Source organism: Petromyzon marinus, chromosome 23 (genome assembly GCF_048934315.1).
Source record: "Petromyzon marinus isolate PM22_M1 ecotype Great Lakes invasive population chromosome 23, UKy_Petmar_22M1.pri1.0, whole genome shotgun sequence".
Lineage (NCBI taxonomy): Eukaryota > Metazoa > Chordata > Hyperoartia > Petromyzontiformes > Petromyzontidae > Petromyzon > Petromyzon marinus.
Genome location: NC_133689.1, coordinates 8,758,492 through 8,779,281, shown reverse-complemented (window position 1 = coordinate 8,779,281; position 20,790 = coordinate 8,758,492). Strand labels below are relative to the sequence as shown.

The 20,790-nt window shown below is 44.4% G+C and overlaps 1 protein-coding gene across 20 annotated transcripts in view; it reads right to left on the bottom strand.

Annotated features, from left to right (window-relative positions):
* Nucleotides 1-20,790, bottom strand: part of LOC116945264 (regulating synaptic membrane exocytosis protein 2-like) — a 264,074-nt gene that overhangs the window by 65,408 nt on the left and 177,876 nt on the right. For 14 of the 20 annotated variants that reach the window (XM_076069014.1, XM_076069015.1, XM_032959632.2 and 11 more), the window contains 5 exons: nucleotides 19,580-19,733; nucleotides 15,828-15,950; nucleotides 7,422-7,490; nucleotides 6,755-6,823; nucleotides 3,141-3,215 (listed from right to left, as the gene is read on the bottom strand). In XM_076069014.1, the coding sequence (XP_075925129.1) occupies nucleotides 3,141-3,215; nucleotides 6,755-6,823; nucleotides 7,422-7,490; nucleotides 15,828-15,950; nucleotides 19,580-19,733 (490 nt within the window). The remainder of the gene's footprint in view (nucleotides 1-3,140; nucleotides 3,216-6,754; nucleotides 6,824-7,421; nucleotides 7,491-15,827; nucleotides 15,951-19,579; nucleotides 19,734-20,790) is intronic. The other 6 variants (XM_076069012.1, XM_076069013.1, XM_032959633.2 and 3 more) reach the window with 2 other exon arrangements.

Here is a 20,790-nt window from a genome sequence, read left to right as displayed (position 1 = left end):
GCCTTTCCTGGTCTCAGACTCCGGATCGCCTTCAGTACTTCCTCAACAGATGGCACCTCAGCCAACCACTCACAGGGGGTGACTTCTTCCAATATTTGAGGCACCGCAGCCTCAGCAGGGTCATCCTCACGTTGTGCCACGATGTTTTCCTGGCTGATGGATTTTCCCTCCCTCAGGACCTCACAGAAATGCTCAGCAAATCTGCAAACCTGTTCCTGGGGGTCGGAGATTGGATCACCGTTTTTTCCCCTAATGATGGTAATAGGTGTGGCAACCCGCGACCACCACCCATCCTTGCAGCGCCTCACGGCTCACACACACACACAGACATACACACACACATACAGACATACAGACATACACACACACATACAGATATACACACACACAGACATACAGACATACACACACATATATACATACAGACATACACACACACACACATACAGACATACACACACACATACAGACATATGGCGCATACACACACACATATAGACATATAGACATACAGACATACACACACATACACACACATACAGACATACACACATACAGACACATACAGACATACACACACATACACACACATACAGACATACACACACATACAGACATACACACACACATACAGACATACACACACACATACAGACATACAGCGCATACACACACACATATAGACATATAGACATACAGACATACACACACATACACACACATACAGACATACACACATACACACACACAGACATACACACACATACACACACATACAGACATACACACACATACACACACATACAGACATACACACACATACACACACATACAGACATACACACATACACACACACAGACATACACACACACGACGCGCCAGCGCGGCCGTTACACTCGGCGAGCTCACGCGCTGTCAGCCGGAGACAGGGAAAGGGGGAGGGGGGGGCGACACAGGCAGCGGGGGGGGGGGGGGGCGGAGGCAGCACTTTCAACTTCTTCAGCGAAAGCAGCAAACACAGGCGCACCTCGCTGGTCAAATAACACGCGAACGCTGCATCGGCAGCAGAGCACCATGGGGTGGGGGAGGGAGGAACTATCCCTCGATACTTTGCAAATCCCACTCAGGCGGGGAAGGTTTCTCTCAGCGTATTGATAGCTCGGTCACCATCATAGGCACTTGAAGATTGGAACGGCAAAATGGCATTCGACTGCACATGCAGGGTGCGTCTTTTAAAGGTCCACCCGAGTACGTTGAAAAACAAAGTTACTTGGGTGCACTTTTTTATTGTAAAGACACAGCCTGTACGAAAAACAGCAACAATATATCCATGTACAGCTCCTTGTCGGTCCAATGTTGAATGAAGTCCTCCCCCAGTCATACGGGTTGTTTGACCATACCCAGACAATGCGGGTTGGTGATGTTGGAGAGAGAGGGGGGGGGGACGGAGAAGTGGATCAGGCCTGGTTCAGAAGATGTCACTCATCGCTGACGTGAACCGTGGACCGGAATCAAACTCTCCCACTGCCTTCTTGCAGCCTTAAATGGAAACAGATCTTAAGTTTTAGTTTGTATACTAGAGGCCTGACTGAAGGTGATTTATAATTACTTTGAATGGCCTTAACAATGACCCTTCGTATCCCTTTTTCTACCAGGTAACCAGTTAATAAAAAAAAAATCTCCTGGGACCTCCTTTGCCAGTACCAGAATATGGTAATAGGTTTTCCCCTTTTTTCTGGCAACAAAACAGGTGTTAAGATGTTATAACACCAAACTGAAAGGCGCCTTTTGGCATCCTCTGGTCTCACACCATTTGAGACGAGGCTCCAAAGAAAGCTGTCTCTGGTGTGGACCAATCAGTTTCAAAGACAATGCCAATATATTATCAGAGTATGTTTTTTTGTTTGCATTCTGACCACAAGTATTGTGGTTAATGCAGACATGATTCCTTGTAAAAGGTTTCAGTTTGGTGTTTTAACATCTTAACACCTGTTTTGTTGCCAGAAAAAAGGGGAAACTTATTCTAAAATAAAACTGTTTAGAAGAAGCAAGTTTGTACTTTTCTTTCAAACTGGAAATTGTATTATATTCCTTGCAAACAAATGTATACACGTACACATGTTACATGTTGTGTACAGGCATATATGCTGCATTTCCATTTTTGCACATTGGCCAGAATGGCTATATCTTGCTGGGGAATGTGCACATTAATTAATGAAAGCAGGCTTTAGAAAGAATGTTGAGCCATAAACATGACTTTGTGAGGCAAATAATTGGCATCATGCTTGGAATTTACAGAACTGTGCAAATGATCTTGTTTATACCTGCAGGAACACTGCGTTTTTTAGTTATTTTTTATAGATTGTTTTTCTGTTACAACTGGCTCAGAGCAAATCAACACAACACCCAGAGTTTTACAGAAGAGTGAGGGTGGTGGTGGTGGTGAGATGGGATTAATTTTACTTCCTTAAATATACTTTGCATTGCTGCTCCTCATGGAAACGCATATCAATGCAATGCAACTTGCAGCACAAAACACGCTGTACTCTGGCAAAAAAAACAATCATGAATCCCTGCAATGAGGCAGGTGGTTCCAAAAAGCGTCCTCCATCTAACAACTATCATGTACATTAAACACTCCACAGGCCACACCAATTTATGCCGACCTAATTCGTGCTTTGCAGTAGATGCACACGTGTGATGCATACTGCTTGCATACACGGGGAATGAGTTTCACGTTGATTTTAATACGTTTAAGAAAATGTTTAGATTTCTTCCGGTTAATTCACATGCCACGCAATGCGACGTGGCGCCGCTTTTGATGGGAAAATAGTGGACGTGATGTGATGTTTGCAGCGTCACTTACTACGACATTTGAGTAGAAAACAAAATTGATTGGAACTACCTGCACGTTCATTCAAAAAGGGGGCACGTACGCGGTTAACATTTTTTTTTTTTTACCAACTTGACAGCAAAGCAAAACAAGTGCGGAGGCAGCCGAAGGAAAGAAGGGGCAGTCAAGATGGATCGATGTGGTCGGTGGTTGAAGGAGGGGTTCAAAGCAACGTCAGCGGCAGTAGCAGTGAGCGCAGTGGCGGGCGGGCGGGCGGTGGGGGGGGTGGCAGCATTACACCGTTACCTTTGGGGCTTGGGAGCGCTGGTCCTCAAGCGACATACACTGACGCTGCCAGCCCGCTCCAGCGACTGACACCTCCTGGAGAGACCCGTCATCACGTGGAAAAATAATGAGATGTGGATGAGAGTAAGGAAACAGGAGGAAAGGAAGGAAGGATATAAGAGGATCAGGAGATCGGACGGTGACGGTTGGAAGGCCGGGGATGTTGTTGCCAGCCTCAAAGTCGATGCTCAACTGGGATTGCAGGAAGCATGGGGGCAGCGATGTTCTAAATGCGCGTGGTGTCACTGGAATTACCGCGCGATTCCCCATCTCCGGAATAGCAGCAGCGTATGATAATTTGCTAATACACCAATGTACGTTGAAATTTTTTCGTACCGTAAGTAGCCACCCGTGCTAATCGGAGGTGTGGGGGGAAGGACAACAAACTAAACACAAAAAGCAGTTCTAAAGAAATTAGTTTCCAATCTGGATTTAAAACTGCATAGCTCCAGGGACTTCCTAATATTGGAAAGAAGAATGTTCCAGACGGCAGTATAAGCGCATCTTAAAGTGTGCGATGCGGTGACCGTGTTTGTTCGATGGCAAGCGATGATGACCAGAGTTCATGTGATGGTTTATGGTCCTTGACGAGATCAGCAAAGTATTGTGGTTCATTCGTGGCAAGCACTTTGTGTGGAATGAGTGCGACCTTTATCACGTATTTGTTCGGCAACCAGAAGCCAATGCAGCTCAGCGAGCACTGGACGAACATGGTTGGAGCTTGCCGTTCTTAGTGCCTCTATTGTGACTGGAATAACCACAAGAATTCCACGCGATTCCCCATCTCCGGAATAACAGCACCGTCTGACAATTTGCGCATGCATGTGTTGTGCAATGCTTGCTTGCCTTCAAAAGCAACTCAACAAGAAGCAGAAGACACAATAAACCCTTATGTAAAACTATTGTCCTTTTTTGCTGGAATGCCTTTTTAAAAAGTTGAATCAGATTTATCGGATAATTTAAAAGAACGCCCTGTAGGCAAAATCACGTGGGTGATGGAATCCTTTCAGTATTGCATTCTGCAATCTATTAGCATGATATAAAAACGACCATGTAGTCTAAGCCAGTAATGCATTTTGCTAATTGTATTGGCCATGAATAACATATGTTTTAAGTTATCTACAAGCATTTTGTTGGAAACACTGAATCCAGTATTATTTGTTCATTTAAAAAAATACAAGTATCTCTTTCAAATATTGTCAACCATAAAAGCAAATATTGCTTTAGGTAAAGGTGGCTTGGTAAACATACAAAGGCTATTATTTATGTTTAAGGAATTTAGGGATGTAGGCTCTGATGCTGGCAATGCAACTGTGCCCCTAATATGGTTAGTTACCTTATATTCTATATACTGTACACTGCAACATATTTGCCCCGGACAATATTTTCGAATATACAGGTTAGGCCCTCTGTGATTTCCCATTTAGCAAAAAAACGCATACTTGTTAAAGCCCATATATAGCCCTCGGGGTTACTATCGATGGCAATTATTTGACGTGACCTCAAAGTAAACCACTGTAGTCTGTGCTCCTTCAATACATGAGGAGAAATAAACTACACAAACACCTCTCATGAAGCCCTCTCGCGGCTAGCAGACCACATCTAGCTCCTAAACACATTGCTAAACGCAACATTTTTTATTTTAAAATTACAACTTCGGTAAACGTGAACGTATTTTGAAGTTAATCGCCAAGATGTACCGTTATAACTATCAAATAACAACGAACACGATCAATTATTGGGCCCACAAATTATCTCTGGAAAATGTAATGAGTAATCGTTCATAAACGCAAACCGACTCTATTATGAAAATGTGTGTGCACATTCTCCACCTAGTGGTAAGGACCTGTAAAAGAGAATTATACCGCTGCAATGTTCGCAATTTTTGTTACTAAACTTATAAGCCCTCAATTACTCACTCTCAAAAGTGTTGTTTATTCACTGAATACACCTTCAACGATCTGTGTGTGCAACCCTATTGAAATAAAACTCGCAGGCGTTAAAGTCAGGCTCACTGCATACACCTTCAACGATCTGTGTGCAACTCTATCAAAACACCTTACTTTGACAACTATCAATTTTATTTACAGTACACGTGTTTGTTGAAATGCAAATTGACACGCTCAACATTAGTAGCACAATTAGGTTTCAGTTGAGTGATCAGCATTCAATAGATAAACATTGTATTATATATGTGACACATTTATTTTTTTACCTGATTTTGTTCGAGAGTAGCATTGTTTTAAATTCACGCACACATCTCTCCAGAGCTCCCACAGGTGTATCTCCCAGCCATGCAATAAGACATTTTCATTTTAAAATCACATCAATTGTCTCATCAATATGAATAATAAGAGTCTTACATGACCCTCCATATGGTAGTAGCAATTCAGATGCATTACTCTACTCTCCAGATTATAAGACATACTTCACCCCCTTCTGTATTTTAAAGCCAAAGTTCGGAGTGCGTCTCATAATCCGCCAGCTGTGGATAAGTAACCAAGATTTGCATGTGTTTGTACTGACACCAGGCGTAAGCTTAGGGTACATCTTACTTCCAGTGCAGAGAATGCAGCAATATTCGTTGCGTTTTATCTTGTCAGTTCATTTTATTGACAAGCTGTTTGGGCAGGAGCCCGTCAGCAAATGGGGTTTTAAAATAAATTACATTAAACAGTGGCAACAAACTGCGTAACTGCAGTTGGCTCATCGTGAAAGCCAAACGCGGTATTTGTATACGGCCATCATCAATTAGGTCAGTCAATTAGGAGTTCATGCTTTTAGTAGCAATATTATACTGCATTCGTCTGCAATATTTATAAGTAGCACGAGACCCCCCCCCCCACCCCCTGCGCGCCCCCCCCCTCCCCGCAAAAAAATCAAAGAGTGACATCTGCACGCTGCAGCAATTGTGCTAAATCTTCCCCAAAGCCATGCATCGCTGAATAGCGCCACTGTGCCGAGTGAATGAGCACTCTACCTGGGACTGCCACCCGTTCCCATTTTAATGAAAGTCGTCTTGTCGCTTGCTACTTTGCTGTTTGGTTCCCATGTGATCTGCTGTGAAGCGTTAAACTGCAGGATGCTTATTCGGCACATCAAGATCCACATTTTCTAGTTCGTGAAACGGTGCTTTGAATCGCACGCGCAAAATGTAACGTGTTTTTGTTCGCTTGTGTTTTAATGGGCTCATTTGAATCCCCTCTGGCCACCTAGAGGCTGCGACATTAATAGCATAACAGAAATACTGAATCAAATTATGACCCCCAAAGTTCATACAATTATTTGGCCAGTATGAGGGGTGGGTTATTAGACCCCTGCTGAATATATATAACGTCGTGTCTCACAATGAATGATTGTGTGACACGCTGACTCCACAAACTCACGTGGGTCATCAATTACCTTCACGTGGCAGGGAAGTTGCCCCCCCCCCAACATTCGGTTGGGCGGTCGTGGCAGGGTTAGCTGAGGCTTGAGGAAGCCACGTGCATTTTTGACTGACAAGTGATGAGTTTCATTAAATATAGGAACAAGTGGCAGTCCAAATGCCAATGGTTGTTGATGTCCAGAATTACCTGATTGGAGAATGGAATACGTATCCCTTTGGGAAAAGACTATTTGGCCTCGGCCTCCCCTTCCCCGTTCTTACAGGGCGAATGTGAGCACAACAAGAAGATCCACCATGGAAGACACACGCGCACACACACACACACGGGACACAAGTCAAACACACGCGCGCACGCATGAAGCTGACAGGAACTATGTAAACAGGAGCATCATGGGACTCAAGGTCAAAGAGGGTGGTTAAGTATGGGGCAAAGGTGATACCCGATAGGGGCTTCATATTCCCAATGACAGATGTGGCCATTGGAGTGAAAAGATGGTGATGCTTAACCACAGTGCTCTGTTCAAGTCAGGCTAAAGCTGCTTACCTTTCAGAATATTTAATTTCACCAGCTCAAAACCAATTGATAATGTATTATCCCTTATTAAATGCATAGATAATTGATTAATGCGATATAGGCAATATAAATAGCCATCTGTATGTTGCAATGAATCATGTGCAGGTAATACGCATTTACAAGGAGGAATTAAATTTTAATGAAGAACCCTAAGTTCTCATTAATATATCATATATCATGACTTTACTGTACAAAAGGGTAAATATAGACATTATGGAGTATTTGTCTAATGTTCAGCTGATGGCCCTTCACAATCCCTGCTGGTTCACTTAAACGTTACCTGGACTCCTCCATTTTGAAAATGGCATCATTGCTTGACTTGGGTCTGGGCAGAGTGAGGAAGCAAGCTCTGTGGAAGGATGGATGTGGAAGGCAGGGAGAGGGTGGAAATGGTCCATAGGAGGGAAAATCACACGAGGAATGAGATACAAGAACAGTATGTGTGGACAATGACAGGCCTTGCTTGGAAAAATGGAGGACGCATCCACACGCTGTACACTGTAAAAAAAAACCAACCAGGCACACCTTGAAGGATGATGTTCAAGAAACACCGTGCAACTTTTCCATTCATTGGCCAGTTACGTAAACTTCCCCTCAGTTCACGCGGATTTGCGTGGCAAACTTCGGGAAAAGATCACTCAAGATATGTTACACATGCATACATACGTTGGATTGCAAGCTCTTCTTGGAATGGCATGTGCATTACAGAGTATTCGATTTTTTTTTAGCAGGGGGTATTTTCAGCTTGGAAGCGCGAATACTGTTTATATACCCATGATGTGCTGGTGCTGATAATAATGAAAAAAAACTGCACTGAACGACTCGCGGCTGACTGGAGATGCTTCACTTTTATTGGTGGTCGTGGATTTCGATTTGCCCTCCGCAGGGAGTCTGAAAGCGTTCCCCGGCCCCCCGAGGATGAATGCTCGGGGCAACGTGAAAATGGTGGTCGATGTAATATAACACGGAGCCAAACACAGAGCTCGGCGATCCTGCAGAGAGAGTCAGCATTTGTGCGCAAACACATTTCACCGTACGTAGTATTATAATATACTTGACATCTTCTTCGTTCTTTCGGTAAAGCCACGTAGAAGGGCAACAATAAAAAAATATATATAAAACAATAAAATTCTCACGACGTTTCGACTGCAACACAAGCAATCATCATCATGATTGTGTTGCGGTCGAAACGTCGTGAGAATTTTGTTTTATGTATTTTTTTATTGTTTCCCTTCTACGTGACTTTACCGAATGAACCAAGAACATGAATCCCTGCAGTCACGAAAGCTTTAAATAAAAATTTAAAAGGAGATATGTTTTAAAACAGATTTGGTATGCACCAGTAACGTAACTAGCGTGGGGGCAGGGGGTACCCCCCCCCTCCACCCCCCATGGTGGCTACGAGTTGGGGCCCCTTTGACAACCAGCACCTCATGGTGCTTGTCAAAGGGGCCTCAACTCGTAGCTTTGGCGGGGGGGATGGGAGGGTCAAGGGATTCCATCTGCTCCCACGCTCGTCACGCTACTGGTACATCACCACGTTGTTTGGTTGATGCTGCGTTGGCAGTGGTGCACAAGCACAACGAACAAAAACTCAACACATCCGATCCGTCAGTAACACTGCCTTAAAAGGAAACACAATAATCGGTGACGGTGCAGGCAACGGTGTTTCTTCATAACAGTAAAGAGAAGTTCCATTGCCCGAAAAGTAGCCTATTACTGTAAATATGTTTACGTTCAAGGCAGTGTTATTGTCAAATGTGTTGAGTTTTTTGTTTGTTAATTACTACCAAGGATGCTCAAAACATTGTATGCGTGTCGGACCTATTTCACGCCGTACGTAGCCAACCGTGCTAATCGGAGGTGCGGGGGGAAGGGAAATCGGAGGTGCCGTTCCAGAAGCACTTGCAATCATTGCAAGAATGAGACAACATGTGAGAAAGCAACGGCAACTTAACACCGATCCATCAACGTGTACCGTCTCGTACAGAAACTGATTTCAGTGCAGTGGAATCATGCAATCACAATCGGAGGTGGCAGAAGGAAAACTTTCTGCCTGCGGCAGGAAGTGCGTCCGGGCCGCGTGAGAGGAACGCGTTTGAGAGGAAAGGGCTGAGAGATGACCTCGCCCTTTCGTCTAAACAGGGCCGTAATGCCTTTTCAGCCGCAAAACTGACTGCTGACGGTATGCCCCCGTCGTCTGCAGGCTTGACGCTTAATTCAAAACATTCTGGGGTGGAGGTGGGGTGCTTAACTTGGTAAAAGTATAGACCCCCCCCCCCACCTCCACCGCTGTAGATGATATGAATGTAGATGACATTAATGTACATTAATGTTAGGGGTTACTGTCATGAACACTATAAACTACAATGAGTTTGAGATCACACCCGCTGTGTGTGTGCTCGTATAAATAATGCACAGCCTTTGTTTTTCATTAATCGCCGTTGCTACAAATATATGGGGTTGCGGCTACAAAGCTTCCAAAAGCGGTATAAACGGTCACATAAAACGAGTTAAAGAGCACAATGCCCATAAGGGCCATTGCGATTCTCTAAGTCAATCACACACAGCCGCAGGGAACAGCCTCACGGGCGCTCACACACTTCATGTAGCCAAAATCATCGTGACAAAAACATTCCCATTGGTAAGGGAGGTGTCACGGGTGTTCAACGGTGTCACCCTCGCGGCAAAATGATGGCGCTAGTGTATTGCATTGTGCAACCAGGCACGTGTTGAGCTTTCGAGCGAAATTAATTCAAAGGGTCGTGTGCGGTACGTACAGCCAGGTGGCACTGTGGTCAGCAGAGCACACAGCTTGCAAGGCTGCAAGTTGAAATCCGGGTCGGGGGGGGTCGACTCAGCCATTCATCACTCTGGGGGTTGATACAATAGGTGCTACTCTGCGGGGAACCAAACGACGTTTGGACTTTGGGATAAGCCGATCTGGCATGGGGAGAGTCACCCCATAGGACAACCGATGTGCTTTCAGTACAATGAGATCCGTACCATTGCATCGACCCACTTGATCGTGTAAAAAGTTCCTCTAACCACACAACCAACCCTCGAATTTACCATATATACAGGAATGCTCCTCTCATCCCCTGTAATGTGGAGGGCCAATATCATGGTTCTTATTATCCGTGGTAAAAATTTGCAACATTTTACCACGGATAACAAGAGGGATTTTTTTTTTTTTTAGTTTAATGGAAGCTGTTTCCACAATCAAGTCCATGACTTTCTTGCAGATGACGGTGTAACATTGGAGGAATAGGGCCGTTGAAAATGGGCTTTCTCACAGACCACACTGTGCCTCTGGATAATAGGACTCGTGGATAATATGGTCACGGATAAGAGAGAGATCTCATGAGCAATATTTAGTTGGATCATGTTACATTGAACAATTCGTATAGGTAAATACCTAAGCTGCCCATAGCATCAGATATCTAAATAGCCTGGTGAGTGGTACGTTGTTTAGTTAATACATTTATTTCAATGCTGCAACTCACTGCAATGTGTTGTGGGGCTATACCAAAGCATTAAATGTAACTTGAATTATATTAAATACCTTGCAAGAGCACCTGCAATAGCAGGTTACTGTGAATGAGCAAGCTAGCTTCATTTTTTGTTTTCAAAAGTAATAGCTGTCCACAATGACTAATTCAGATATTATTATTGTTATTAAAATACCTCACTGAGTCTCAAGATTATTCTTCAGGAGGATATTGCTAAGTTTCTGTGTTCAATGCCATGATGTTGCTGCTGTGTGTAATATTAATTGAGTAATTATCAGGTACATTTTCAGCATTGGGATGTTTTGACCAGAACATAGCTCTTTAGCTATGGGAGGAAACAGGAGAATCCAGAGAAAACCCATGCGGATCAGGGGAGATCATACAAACTCCACACAGAAGCATGCCTGAGTCAAGAATTAAACCCAGGTTCTACTTGTTGTTAGGCACGAGTATTACCACTGCACCACCCTGTCACAATTACTTGTATTATTCGTTTACATAATCAGTTGCCCTAAAGGACTGGAAATTATTGGCCAGAAATGTATGAGCAACGTAATAATTAATCACAAAACTGGCTTTCAATTAAAACAAAGCCTAAGTGATGTCTTGCTCAAATGAGCATGAGGCAATGCTCATCATGTTAAGAGCCCTGAGCCAGTGGTGAAAATTCTAAATTTGATTGTCAGGAGTGAGTCTATCCAAGGCCGTAATTATAATATATATTGGGACACACACCACCCCCCCCCCCCCAATATTCAAATATTCTCAAAATGTCCCCCCCAATATATTGCTAAAAAAAATTGCTATGCTATGTAAATAAAAACAACAATTTGCTAAGCCTTGGCCACAATATCTGGCCTTCATGTAGATTTATGTTTATATGATTGTGGTTATGGTTGTACTTTATTAATCCTTAATCTCTGCCATTACATACAATGAAACAAGAAATGGTAAAAAAAAGTAAAAACAGAGCAATGTAATACAATACACTATTAGACATTATTGTAAAAAAATAAAAAATAAAGTCCATCCCATGTGTTAGTGAATTTTTAAAATATTTTAGGCAGGAAATAAGTTTTAAAATTTAGATATTTCTCTGGGTTGAGACCCCCAGACACCCTGGAAGAGTTGGTCCCCCCCAATGTTGACTCCATGGCTACGGCCTTGAGTCTATCCATAGTTGACTTCCCTCCAAAGTGGTAACAATTTCATCGACGCCAGAGAGCATGGTGGACTGAATCAATCCCCAACCAAGGATTGCGAGCTGCCCGCGCAACCACTGAGCTTCCTGGTCGGACGTGTAAAATGGAAAGCGAGTTGCCAACAGCCACAGCGAGGCAAGGCTCACCCATCCATACGTCTGTCTCTCAGGGAAGGAATGGGCAGTGGAGGGTGTAACGGCCCGTCTTCTCAGAGTAACGTCTGAGCAGGCGCATGAGCCACACTGGAATTTCATCTATCGGTCTCTGGATGGACCACCGTGATGCACTTCTCAACAGATGCACCCAGGATCTCTGGGTGGTCATGGGGAACAATTAAAACGCTGCTTGAACCTCATAACACTGGAACGCACGACTGTTTTTTTTTTACAAATGCTGACCCAAGATATATGCAGGGCTTCATATTCTTGGCTCTTTCGGTAAAGTCACGTAGAAGGGAAACATTAAAATAAAATAGTTTTATAACAATATAATTGTTTTATATTTACATTATTTTATTGTTTCCCTTCTACGTGACTTTACCGAAAGAACCAAGAATATGAATCCCTGCAGTCACGAAAGCTTTAAATCAAAATATGCAGGGCTGTTTCACAGGGAAGTGATTCTCACTATTTTCCCAGTTAGGGTTTGGAAAAATTACTCCACTTACGCAAATATTTAGTTTGATTCTCCTTTTCTCATTTTGTTCATTATGTATACATTAATATAGTCAAAGGTATATATTTAAATATTTGTCCCGGTCTTGAGTGGGATTACAGACAAAGGAGATATTATTTTTGATTAATTCTACTAATTCAGCAAATTGTCTTTCATTGACTAACTGCAGAGTTATTGAAAATCCTGAAATAGGGATGGTGATACTGATAAAATAAAAATCTCTGCAAGGTAGTAACCATCAACCCATCAAATCCCCCCTCACCCTCGCAAATCTCCCCCCCCCCCTCAACAAAAATCATTTTCAAGGTTGCTCCAGGCTGGATACCGTGCAATAGCACATTGCATGGGGATATCGGTGCCACATTACGGTGACAAAACCCAGCAATACGACGCACGAAACAAATGCCTTAATAACACCACGTTAACTAGAGACGTCGATTTGTCTCTAGCCAACCGATTAGCACGGTTGGCAATGCATGGTGCGAAAGAAGTTCAACATGCATACGCACGTGATCTTTCCGCGTATTGTTTCCTTGGGTAGCTGGGCTTCTCGAGCCGAGAGCCAATGATGCAAGGTAACGTGTTCACGCTAATCCACTAGAGGGCACTTTGCTCTTGGATCGAGCAGTCCAACGAGCGGTGCAGAGATTGTTTTTTTTTTGTGCCGAACTCTCGGTTCGCCTTTCGGCCATAAAATCTGGCGCTTCGGAGCTGTGCTGCTGTAAGAGAGCTGTGACGCAGGGATTCATGCCACCGCCATGGCAATATTTACAAGAGAGAGGCACTTGGGGTCACTGGCTCTGCGCTAAAGCTGCTAGAAACATAGCCACCGTGGTGTTGGAAAGAGGCCTAAGGGCATGTGGAAGGTAGACAGTGGAATAGATAATTTGGCTCGAAAGGCTTTTTGTATTGTTGGGCCAGATCTTAAGCTTAAGTTTATAAGATCACGTGTGTTTTGTATGACTTTTACTGTGATTTTTTTTCTTTGGGTGAGAGCTAATGAGATTGCATTGCAAGGAAAAAAACACTTTAATTTGTACGTGTATTCAGATGTGTACGTGTATTATTGTTTTACTGTGGATAACATATCGGCACGTGCACATGCAGACAGGCACACACAAACAGGACGTGTACGTGTACGTATTGGTACACATATAATCAGCGAAGCTGAGATTGCCAACTATCAGGAGCGTGCAAAATGTAGTGGCTTCTTTGAATGAGAGGGAAAGGGTTGGTAAGGCTGGCAATGTGCATCACGGGAGGTCGTGAGGACTGGAATCTGCTCCGGGTTCAGATTCCAATTGCCCCCTGAACATCACGGCCAGGAATAAAACACGGACTGCTGGGAGCAGAGCACTATGTTTAGAGAGCTATGGCACCACCACTCTCAGTAGCGGACACATTTATAATTGAACATGTTTTTACCCTTTGGAATAATATATTTTATATATATATAATTTAAAATCTTGCCTACAGCCCTTTCGATTGTCCACAAAGTATAAACTATCCGCAGACTGTTAAAAAGACATCGACTACGTGCATCAAGTAACATTCTCCCGAATCCCTAACGCAGCTCAGGTACACTATCAATGACACAATGGATCCTGCATTTGTAGCAACGGTTGGCAGACCATTCCAATGATCGACGCTACCTTGAGAAACAAATAGCCCACAACGATTATTGGTACGACACTGAGATTATTTCTCGCTTCTCGCCTGAGTGTAATAATCATAGCTTGAGGGTACAAAACTAGCCTGGAAAGTAAGCCATTTCAGTGAGCAGTTAAGTAAATATTTACGATACTTAATTTACTATTTAATATATATGTATTAAAAGTACTGAATTCACGAAAAGTTAATTAACCAAATGTCGTAATATAGGCACGGTTTTTTAAATTTATATTATGACAACGCATAGCAGACAACGAAATTGTCACCTCACTCGTGCTACAAACCGTGATAAAATGTTTGTTTTATTTTGGCACCGCCATTGTGTGAACCAGTGGCATCCATACACACAAATGCACGTCAAAAACATGCATGCACAACCACACATATACCCACAAGCACACACTCAATATCAAATTCTGAATTACCTTGCTCGGATTGTAATTATTATTATTTCTTATTATTATGATGCTCGTTTACCCAGGAAAGCCTCACAGAGTCTCATGACTCGTTTTCAGGAGGGTCCTGCCAAGCTTTCGTAGGATTGGGCGATGATTGAAACGTATATTCCGATTGAGTAAAACAAAATTTGGACAATTTTTAGAAAATTTACCAGTGACACAGCAATGGCCTACTCTTGCGAATGATGTCACGAGACCTCTAACGTCCACTGTAAAGCAGACGGCACTTGTTTTTACAGTCGTTACACCCGCATTGTTCACCAAGGCCGCCAATAGATTTGAACCGTGAAACTCTGCAACAACCGGCGAAAGCGCTACGGCTAAATCGTGTGCAACTAGCAGGTCGCATCATTAAAAACCTGTGTCTCTCCAGGGCTCGTGAAGACATACAGTACCTCACAACAAAGTACACATATTATTCTGAATAAACCGAGTAGAGGTTATAGCAGATACCTGCTGACATTGGCTTGATATCAAACCTATGCTCGGATCTCTTTGACTGTTGCATGCTCTTTGAGGAGCTACATTTAGTGCTTCACAAATACCTTAATTACCAAGAACATGCAATGTTTTCACAGCCTCTCCAAATTGAATGGAAATTACCATAGAGTTCATGATGGAAAATATGTTTGGAAGATACCAGGAGAACCCACACTTCAGAATCAGAATCTTCATTTAGACTGGAGGAATCCGATGAGCTATAAAGCTCTTTTTCACAGATATCCACTTCACCCCACCACACCACGTAGTTCTCCAACTACAAGCCAATTTACACAAATCCACGTGAAATTGGCCCACGGATTACGGAAGACGCAAGTAACACACGCACGTATATATTTCACAATATCACACAGCCGCGAGATGCATCAGAAGGTAGGAACCTCCAGCAATATATGCAGACGGGTGAAATACCTAAACACTTCACGGTACAATTTGAATAGAGGCTATTGCAGATGAAGAAACGTATTCAAAGCTTCAACCACCTTGACAGGTACTCACATTCGTCGAGTATGGACTTCATTTTAATTGTATTAGCCCAATATTACACGTAAGACGGCGCAGAATAAAAATATATAAACACAAGATAACAAATTGGATTTTTCTATGGAACGCAAAATATTAAGCCCACGGGATTCCGCTGAGTACCAACCTCTGACTTGAGTCTTACCTCTCACGGTCACGTGGGCATGGGGCCTCCACAGTTCTCCCTCTCTCCCTGCCCTGCCGCTCCTCGTGCCGTGACGGAGACCGAGACCTCCTGTTGTTGTTGTGAGAAACCTGGTCCAAGCTCCTGGAATGAGAGCCGCGGTCGCGGCTTTCAAAATGAATGGTTCAGAAGTTGACCAAGTTCCTTGCGGGTGGTTATTTACATTTTATTTTGGTCTGGCATATCCATACGATCTGCATGTGTCTCTGAATTAACTGGACACATGTACAGTACCCGACGCACTGACACTTATACTCCCGAGTATCGTTCTAAAGTGGTACGTGCCGGTTGTTACCATGATTGGAGCATGTGGCTCGCAATTACAAGGGTGCAAATCTCGATTTGGAGTGAACTCAACTTTTTTTTTCTTCAAGGCTCGACAAAATCAGTTCCACTTTCAGGGGAAGTAAATAGCGGTCATCCTAAAGCGGAGCTGGGTCCCTGCGGTGAGAATGAGGGATTTTGACAGGTTCATCCACTTCTGCGGGGAGAAAGTAACTTTTTTGACAAAGCTCAAAACCGAACACATTTGCATTTCTAAAACATAAAAAAGTCACCAACTCCTGTTTTTCTTATTCCTAAAAAAAAACCGGAGGTCACCAGGTGATGCCTGTCTCTTTTCTGCTAACAGCTTGGCAAGCATCGCTCCTCGCGCTTTTGACAGCAGCTGCTCTCAAATGGGTGACGTTCCGCTACTCATTAAGGCACTTACCCTCAGCGGAGGTAGACAGAAGGGTTCTTTTGTTTACGCCTTATATTTTTTTTTTTCAAAAGGCAAAACAAAAACCTAGAGCCAGCCCCGATGACCTTTTCAGCAGAGATCTCCATGGCAAGGCTTGGTTCTCGAGACAACTGGCCATGTCTGAATTCTAAAAAGACCAACCGTGTCGAGTGACTGACTTCAAAACACTGCATGGTCCACTGGTTTGTGAAACTTCCCAACTCCATTATAAGTTTTTCAAGTCCGTGTCGATGGGATGAAGCACATCTCAAAGGCAGTGCTGAAACATTTCGTATTTAATTGTTGGCTGTGAGTTGTAGGTCACCACCATGACTCAAAAGCCAAGTCCAACAATGTCCAGGCTTAAATCGTCCACGCCATGTTGCTCAACTCTATTGGCAGCCCTGAGCCAGCGGTTCAAAAACATTCGACATTCCCTATGACGGGAACAAGTCCAACCATAAGATGACCCACAGTTGACTTCCCACAAAGTGGCAGTAACAAAAAAAAAACTCTACAACCACAACGTATTTCTTGCCGTAATTGTGAACATTTAAAAAGCAAAACAAGCCATAGGAGAAGCAACTTGGACATTTCGAATGAAGCAACGCGGTAAAGCGTTGTTGACGAGGGTAGGATGGCAGATAAGCCAGAGCAACTACGGGAAAGACTTAGAGCCAGATGATAATGATGATGATGATACTGAGAGCTGACATTGGTATCGCCTGCGGAAATCTGGGAGAAGGAAGCGAGAAATGCTAAGCTGCGGTGGCATCCACTGCATTGGCCACGAGACGGCTTCTCTGTGTGTTTACCGTTAAGAGTTTTTTTTTTTAAAGGCGCAGGTGCAGCCCTGCTATTTAGTGCTCAGGTCACTGGTGGCGGAAAGGCCTCCACTAGAGGGAGCTGTAGTGAGCGGCTCTATAGAGGACACTGGACCTACTCTTCCGAGCAGGCCAGACATCTTGGGAGAGGTAGGAGAACCCACCACATGTGGACATGCCGGTTGACTGTGGTTGTATCTATCTACAAATGTCGGTTGAATGGAGGCAGCGGGGGTGGGGGGGGGGGGGGTTTAGCTGCTGCTGTGCCTGGGAGATGTAACCTCAGGATTTGCGTGTGCGAACCACTTCCCCACGGCACGACCCCCCCCCCCCCCCCCCAAGAGGACAGCTGGTACCACGATAGCCTTGTGAGCTCCTCAGAGCTGAGGTGGATGGCACTGTCAAGCATGCGGATGCTTGTTCATATATCAACTACGCCACGCATCAAAGTGTTTTGGTCACCTCTTGAAATGCATTCTCGCGCACCTGACCCGGTGCTCGCACGCTGAATGTGCGCGGAGAAAAATCTTAGAATTTCAACTTGTTAACGGCGCCACCACGCACAGTTCCCCCAACTCCTGAAGAGAGAGATCGACCCGGAGGATCAACGGGGGACCGCAGACGAGCGGGAAGGCAGCCACGCGGTCAGCCGGCACCAACAATCGGCCAAGCTCTGTGGTCCTTTGAAATGTCCAGGTGTTATTGGCCGATTAATGAGTGTTTACATGTGGGAGGAAACTGGAGCAAACCCCACACGTTCAGGTGAAGGGGGTGGGGGGGGAAACACTTTAAGCGATACCGGCGTAGCAGGAGTGCCACGGTGGCGAGATGTAAACTACCTCGCCTGGTGTCCAGGAGGTTGTGAGCTCGATGCCGATCCTGACGCCTGTATATTTGGAGTTTGCATGTTCTCCCCGTGGTCGCGTGGATTTTTCTCCGAGTTCCCCGGTTTTTCCCTCCACATTTAAAATCAACGTGCGTTTAGAGTATTTACCTGCCAGAAATTCCCACGTGACAAGCCACTTTGCTGAGCTATCATTTGTGGCCCGGTCGCTTCTGAAAAAAGAGCAATGCAGCTCAGTGGGCCTTACCTGGGTAAAATAAAAACAAATTTGTAGTTTTAACAGTTGTATTTCAAATCTTTGTTGTGTACTGCCTTCTCCTGGTGAGCCAGGGTATGGCACCTCCTCACCGCGCACAGGAAGGGAGTTGAGCAGCAACATCCACGCCGTCTGATTAACAGTGAACGTTCGGGATCCCGTGACATCATTCGCAAGAGTATCCCAGTGCACCATTGGAAACCTCATTTGCCAGTCACAAAATATGACAATTGTTTTTTTTCAGTATCCCAGTGGCCTGAGCACCATTCACCGACCACGGCTAACATCAGTGGAAGGCGACATCTGAACCGGTCCTGTGGTTCTACATCACGACTAATTATTAATCCTCACTAACGCGGATAAATATTGAGCTTCATTTCATGAACTATTGAGCAGGTTAAGGCAACGACAACACATTTAACCGACCAAGAAGCTCGGCGGTAGAGTGAGCGACTCTCAGTTGCAACGTTCCGAGTTCAAACCCCGGGTTTGTGGTCGATAAAATAGGTACCGCATTGCGGAGAAGTCAGTCAATGGTTTGCCCTATGGATAGACTTGCACCCTCCTCAACACAAATGAATTTCTACGACTGGCTGAGAGCTGTAAAAGAGGAGATGAGCACTGGCGGATGTTCGAGATCCGTCCTTGAGTTTGAGACAGTTTTTCAACAAGCTTAAAACAGCGCAGTGTTCTTCCAAAGAGCGTTATCTGCGTGATCGGTGCTCATTCGTGATGGACCGGACTCACAAGAGTGCAAAAGAACAAGCGTTCAGACTTACTTGCTCGCCTCAATCAATCACCAAGCAGGCAATCACTGTGACCGTTTAACATGATCAAGATCACTACGATAATTCCTTTTTAATTCAGATAATGCAGGGCTTATGGTTATGGGCGAGGGTTGGGGGTGAGAGTTGGGGGTGAGGGTTTAGGATCGGAGGTGAGGGTTGGGGGTGAGGATTGATGGAGAGGGTTGGGGTTAGGGTTGGCAGTTAGGGTTGGCGGTGAGGGTGAGGATCGGCGGTGAGTGCGGTGAGAGCGAGGGCCGGCGGGTGGGTGTGTTGGACGCACCTCTGCTGCACGGCGGGTGACCGGGAGCGCGTGCGGCCATTCCCTTCAGCGCGGTGCGGTGACGCGGAGCGCGAGCGGTGCCGCGGGGCCGCGCTCGGCTGCTCGGGCACGGCCAGCGTGGTGGGGCCGCCGTCCTTCCCTCCGCAGCGGTAATCTGAATTGACGACCGCCAATCCCACACACACCCCCCCCCCCCCAACCCCCGAGCGACAATAACGGCCAACGTTAGCAGTTGCGTTCCGTTCGCACACACCGCGGCAATAACTTTCGGCGATGGGTAAACGTGTCGGTGATTGTCTATGAACCCTTTTGCCATTCCGATGACGTGCGTTTACGTCATCAGTTTTTCTTCCGATTCAGTTCCGATGACGTTCGTGCACATTATCAAAACGAAACCGGAAGTAAAGACTGAAACAGGGGGAGGGCGTGTGACACAGTTTGGCGCCAGCTTTCGTAAAGTGCGGTCATGTCGCTAAGGTTATCTGCGGTGATTGCAATGTCTTTAAAAACAACGGCGCTGTGCCTCTCTTAATAAAATTAACGCTGCATCGCTTGCGAGTTCCGATGTTCAGCGGTGAATGGGACCCACACCCAGCAACTTGCAGTCATCTCGGAACGGGAAAGGGCTAATGTTAACAGATGAATTGGTGACAGCCAATTTCATCGTCACATGTTGCACGCAACTGCATAATGATCGTCATTATTATTATCATCATCATCATCATTCTATGTGCTTGTAACACTCATTCACAATCTCTCTTTAAAAATCTACGTGAATTTCAGTCAACATTTTGTATTCTCTTTCGTAAGCTCTGTGATAATTACCAGTCGCTATTTTCTCTAGAATATATAACAAAAAGTCCACTCTTTCAGCAAGATCACAATGTTCATTAATGCGATAATTTGTTTTTGATAATTTCATTTCCACTCATTTCAGCAATAATTTCCACAACTGTACACACAACGCAAGTACTTTATGCAGTAACCTACGAACATTGAAACGTATATTTTTGTTGAAAAATGTAATATACATTTTTAAGGAGACTGAAAACATTCTAAAGTAACGATCTTTAAATTGAGAATAATTGAAAAATCCCATCAACACATTATCATCAGGTTGTAAGTTCCCTTTAAGAAATTGATCAATTATTTAAATTTGCAGTGAAGTTCATGTTAACCCATTGATTCTTCCCGGACTCATGATCACTTCA